Here is a 5,992-nt window from a genome sequence, read left to right as displayed (position 1 = left end):
CGGGGAAGCCCAGGTACCCATCCGGACACCCCTCGAAGACCAGTGGCCCTCCTGGGACCACCTCTCCCACTTCACCTAGGGTCACTGTGTTCAGTCGTACCAGGAGCCCCTCCAGCTCCGTATTTGTTTTCTCCCTACGGCCAGTGGCTTAGAGAAAACCATGAAGATCGTTTTGCTTTCGCGTCAAATTTATCTCTTCACTGGTACTATTTTTCCTGCTTATTCATGAATATATTGGCTACCACAGATCCTTAGGGAACTAAAGTGACTCCTCTTATGGTAAAAACTACCCCGCTTAGCCTTCCCCCTATGTTTCCTGACCTACCTTTCCAGCCACAAATTGTGGGATGGTAGAAAAGTGTTCTGACAAAGTATTGCGTGCCTGTCCTGTTTGTACATACTTGAACCATCCTAAAACATCCTGTGGGAAGGAGTTGTGCAGAGTAAGTACAATTGAGAAAAAGTGTTTCCTGGTGTTCAATGTGAACCCACTACCTGCTAGTTTAATTTTATGCCCTTTTAGTTCTTGTACTGGAGGAGAAAATGGACAGCTGTCCCTGGTCATATTTTGTAGATGTCTTTTCTAGACTAAAGAGTCATAGTTCAGATTTATAATAGCGTTTTTCAAGATGTGAGGAATGAGACTTCCATATTCACAACACATTTAGGTTGTGAGTTCCCTCTGAATCTGTGTAGTGGTGTTATTTTCTCTATTCCTTACCTAATAATGCTTAGCAGTAGCTGACACTTTTCCTTTAAAGGTCCATCTTCTCCTTGATTTGTAACAGGATTGAAATAATTATATTAATAAAATATAAAATTAGGGTTGTTTCATCACTTTATATTTATCAGCGTTATATTCACTCATTTTGACTGTCCAGTCAGTATCATAAGATTCTTCTGCTTCTTCTTTTGTTTTTGTAGTTGGCTCTCATCGTTACCGTTCTGAGCAAACTAGCATTATGAGCAGTTTGCTGTCTGCATGACCATTCATCCCCTTTATGGGTTATATCTGAATATGTTGAATATGTTGGTCTTATATCCAAGAATGAATGGAACTCTGGGAGCATTTCCTTAAAATGAAAGGCTAAAGACACTACTAAAATAGTTAAGAGTAGGTACGTAGGTGACTTGAGCACACCAAAATGGAGGTATATAGTGGACTGCTTTTTAAGAGAAAAAAGATAGAATGAGAATTAGAGTGGGAAGATAAATCTACACAATTCAGACTACAAATAAGGCTACATGTGTAGACTATAAAGACGATGATTATCTATTGGAATACTTTGCACAGGGACCTGTTAGATTCAGTTGCTATCTTTGTATTAAGACCATATTTTTTCCTGTTGTATCATGCAGCTTTACTAGGAGTTATAGTTTGAAGCAGGAGTAACTGTGGGAGTTTGAGGCAGGAGTAACACAGCACTGATCTGTGCTATGCAGGTAGTCAGATAAGAAAGTCCATTCAGGCTTTATCTTGAAACTATTCTAGCTTTATACTTACAACTATTAACGAGAGTTATAGTATGGGCCTGAAGTCTTTTTTTCTTCCTCCCACGTCCATGGCAATCCCTTCCATTTTGGGAGCAGAAGTGTTGGATGGCAATGACAATAGCAGCCACTTTCACCCTCTTATACACACACTTCCTATTAATGTAACTTTGCATGAGTGGTCAAGCACAGCCACGCTCTTTTTTTGATTATGAAGAAGCCTCTGTTGGCATGTCACTGCTGGGGCCCCAGGAAAAGTATGTCTGAGCATTGGCATTAATTGAGGGTCAGAAGCCAAAGTGCTTTGGAGTTCTTTGCAGATCAGTAGGATATTATTTATTGAGTTATATTTGTGGCACGACAAGCTTTTCTTCCAAAAATTGGTTAAAATCGAATTTGTCTTTAGTCTCAAATAACAGGTTCCCTACAGACAATTGTCAAATATTGAATATGAGCCCCTTCAGCTCAGATTTTTCCCGACAGCAAGAGATTAAAGAAGCAATCATGTCCCTTGTTTTTTATTTCTCCACGGATCTCATGAAGACTTGTCTGACTTCTGACCATGTTACAACAGCAGGATACCCTTATACTTGCCTGCATTCCACTCATACTCTGCTTCTGTTCATATGCTGAGGTGATTATAACATTCAATTTATAAGGATTCAGAGGGTGCATTTGTATACATGCATACGCTTTTTGGTTTAGTGGCATATTACACACAGTAAATAATTTTTGTAGCATTTGGAAATGAGTTTTAATGGAGTCCACATAATAACCAGCATCATTGTCCTTTAGAGGGGGGAAAAAAAAGGTAGCTTTAAAACAAAAGACAAATATAAACTTAGCAATTGGCAGCCTAAAAAAGAAAGTTGGGCATTCTGTTAGATGCATCATCCTTGTTCATCACAGTGCTGCCCGATTCGATTTGTTTCTTATTTTGCCCAAAAACGTTTAACTGTGTTAAAGTAATGCTTAAGTGATTACTGCCTTTGCCTAATTTAAGGTTCCCCATCCATTTGGAATGAACTTCCTCCAGCATTACTCTGTGTGCTTTGAATCTCTTCCCTTTTGATTTTGCCATCATGAACCCTCAACTCTCGCCATTTATGAGGATGGATGTGTCACTGGAGTGAAACTGCTCTCATTGTTGGTTATTCTTTTCCTACAGCTCTCCCTCCCCTCATGGCTCGTCGATCTCAAAGCTCCTCACAGGGGGACAATCCCCTTGACCCTAACTATCTTCCCCCGCATTACAAGGAGTATTACCGCTTAGCTCTGGATGTGCTTACAGAAGAGGGCAAAGAAAGTTACCAACGCTTCCTGGCAGAGGAAGCAGCCCCCGATTTTCTTTGCAACTCAGAGGTGGATCACATCATACAGAATCTCCAGAAACCCCAGTACGCCAATCAGGAAGGTAGCACAGACACCGCAGGTGACAATGACATGGATGGATCCTCTGGGACTTACTGGCCCATGAACTCAGACCTTGCTGTTCCTGAGCTTGACCTGGGCTGGCCAATGGTCTTTGGGTTCAGGGGAACAGAAGTGACAACCCTCGTGCAACCACCACCCCCGGACAATCCCAGCATTAAGGAGGAGGCTCGCAGAATGATTCGAGCAGCTCAACAGGTGAGACAGTGAAGAACCCGACTAGAGCAGAGATAAAATTATATGCGTGCAAAAGGTGAATAAGAATGCATCAGGTGCTCTGCTAATTCCCTTAACTTTGCTCCCTTAACAGACAGAGGGGAAGGATGATTCTAAAACTACCGTTTACTGCATCAAAGCTAGCCTCTGCTCTCTGGTCTCATGGAAAAGTGTGTAAGGCCATGCTAAAATATACCAAGAGTTCACAGAATCACAGAATAGTTGAGGTTGAAAGGGACCTCTGGAAACAGTCTAGTCCAGCCCCGCTGCTCAAAGCAGGGTTGATTAGAGGGGGTTACTTAGGACATGTTGTCCTTGAGTATCTCCAAGGATGGAGACTCCACAACCTTTCTGGGCAATCTGTTCCAGTGTTCAATCACCCTTACAGTAAAAGAGGTTTTTCTTATGTTTAACTGGAATTTCCTATATTTCAATTTGTGTCTTGTGTCTTGTCCTTTCACTGGGTACCACTGAGAAGAGTTTGGCTCCATCTTCCTTACACCCTTCCATCAGGTATTTATACTCACTGATAAAATAAGAGTTGGGAAGGACAGGGAGATAGAGCTTGGAAGCTACTTCCCATATTATCAGCATATAGATGCAGCTATATAGCGGCAGACTGAACGTTGGCCAGGAAGTTATCTAAAAATGGCATGGGTGTGTTGGGGGGGGTGAGCAGGTAGTGGCCAAGCAGCTTGATACAACCTTCCAGTGTGGTTACGTGACCAAAAAAACACCTGTTATCATTGGATGAATAAGGGAATGCTCAGTGGCAGTGATGTTTTTCCCTCACTTCTCACCCTCATATACAGAATATGCACCTTGGATAGCAATTCTGTTTCCAGTTCTGGGGCCCACAATGTTTAAAGGAACCTTTAAATGGAAAGGTTCCTGTTTAAAAAAGTTGAAATGGAGACGTGCAGCAGTGCAGCTTTGGAGTGTGAGGTGCTGGGGAACGTGATCAGTCAGGGCGTAAGCAGGCACAGATCGCTGATGTCTTTCTTGCATTCTTTTCCCAGGTGGTAGCCATAGTGATGGACATTTTCACTGATGTGGATCTGCTGTCTGAGGTGTTGGATGCTGCTGCTCGCAGAGTGCCTGTGTACATTTTGCTGGATGAAATGAACTCTCAACTTTTCCTCGATACAGCTGCTAAATGCAGAGTCAATCTTAACTATGTGGAGGTGAGCAAACCAAAGACCTGACCTGCCCCTAATTCGCATCCTGAGGGGGTTATGTCCTGGGACACGGAGGGCTGTTATGACAGTAAAAACCTGAGAAAGGGGAAAATGGGCCAGAGCCTGGTGAAAGACGAGTATGAAGAAAGCTAGGAGAGCTAGCACAACAGTACAGGGCTGAAGCATGAGGACACACTAAGAAAGAGGTTTATCTGTCTATTGTGTATGCAGACAGAATCACTAGAGCTGAGGTATAAAAACAGTGGCAGGATGGAAGTTAAAAGAGCAAGGGGAAGAAGGAGGGGCTGGGGGAGGGAAGTAACAGCTTCCAATTGAGTCGGTGCCTTGTCTGGTTTGCAGTTCCTAAGGGTGAGGACAGTTTCTGGCCCAACCTACTACTGCCGCACAGGGATGTCCTTCAAAGGCCATGTGAAAGAGAAGTTCCTCTTGGTGGACTGCATGGTGGTGCTGAGTGGCAACTACAGGTGAGAAGCCCTGCAATGTTACATGTCCGAGTTTCAGTGAGAACGAGACTGGTTAATTGGTGAAGCAGTGCTTCAGCACTTCCAAATAAACATCAGTGACAAAAGTTTTTCTCACTGAAGGATACTGAACAGTAATTTTCAGGAAAAATACACGATTTTGCAACTGAAGTAGATACACCAATTAAACAAGCCCTCAAGCCCAGACACCCGAAACCAAGCTTCCTTCACATCAAGAGTGTAAACAATCTGTAAAAAAGATACAATAATTGTAAGGTAGTGTGGGTTAAGCCTAGTAGGCAGCTAAGCCCCACACAGATGTTCGCTCACTACTCCCAGCAGGATGTGGGAGAGAACTGGAAGGGCAAACATGAGAAAACTCGTGGATTGAGATAAAGACAGTTTAATAGCTAAAGCAAACCTGCACATGCAAGCAAAGCAAAATAAGAAATCCATTCACTACTTCCCATCGGCAGGCAGATATCTAGCCATTTCTAGGAAAGCAGCGCTTGACTTGGGAAGGCAAACGCCGTAACACTGAACGACTTCCTCCTTCCTGCACAGAATCACAGATGGTTGAGGTTGGAAGGGACCTCTGGTGGTCGTCTGGTCCAAACCCCCCTGCTCAAGCAGGGCCACCTAGAGCCAGTTGCGCAGGACTCTGTCCAGATGGTTTTTTAAATATCTCTAAGGAGAGAGACTCCACACAGTCCCTGGGCAACCTATTCCAGTGTTCAGTTAACCTCACGGTAAAAAAGTGTTTCTTTATGTTCAAATGGAATCTCCTGTGTTTCAGTCTGTGCCCATTGCCTCTGGTCTGCCACTGGGCACCACTGAGCAACCCTAATCCAACAACTCCCTTCCAAAGCAGAATAGTTGAAACCAAGGAGTAGGCCTTTATGTTTTACGAGCGAGTTACTTGGATGGAATTACCCATGCCTTTATTGTACTATACCCATGTTACGCCCAAGTATCTCAGTCAAAGAGTGTATGTTATTGTATCCAATTTTCTATTGTTAGACCGAAGCATATCTTACATCCTTGCTTATAACCAAAATCACCTCCAGTCTGTCAATATCCCCTCCCCCACTGCAGCCTCAAAAACTCCCTCAAATAACATCATATAGGAAGGCAAACGTAAGCCTTTCTTATGCTGATATTAGACACCTTTTGTAACTCAGTCTGAAAGTACTC

The 5,992-nt window shown here is 43.2% G+C and overlaps 1 protein-coding gene across 1 annotated transcript in view; it reads left to right on the top strand.

Annotated features, from left to right (window-relative positions):
• The first annotated feature begins 2,673 nt into the window (after positions 1-2,673).
• FAM83H (family with sequence similarity 83, member H) overlaps positions 2,674-5,992 on the top strand; it is an 8,441-nt gene continuing 5,122 nt past the window's right edge. Inside the window, exons 1-3 of the mRNA XM_009582274.1 lie at positions 2,674-3,120; positions 4,158-4,322; positions 4,677-4,801. Coding sequence (XP_009580569.1) covers positions 2,674-3,120; positions 4,158-4,322; positions 4,677-4,801 — 737 coding nt within the window. The remainder of the gene's footprint in view (positions 3,121-4,157; positions 4,323-4,676; positions 4,802-5,992) is intronic.

This window comes from Fulmarus glacialis, unplaced genomic scaffold (assembly GCF_000690835.1).
Source record: "Fulmarus glacialis isolate BGI_N327 unplaced genomic scaffold, ASM69083v1 scaffold1697, whole genome shotgun sequence".
In the NCBI taxonomy this organism is placed as follows: domain Eukaryota; kingdom Metazoa; phylum Chordata; class Aves; order Procellariiformes; family Procellariidae; genus Fulmarus; species Fulmarus glacialis.
This window is presented reverse-complemented; position numbering and strand designations above follow the sequence as displayed.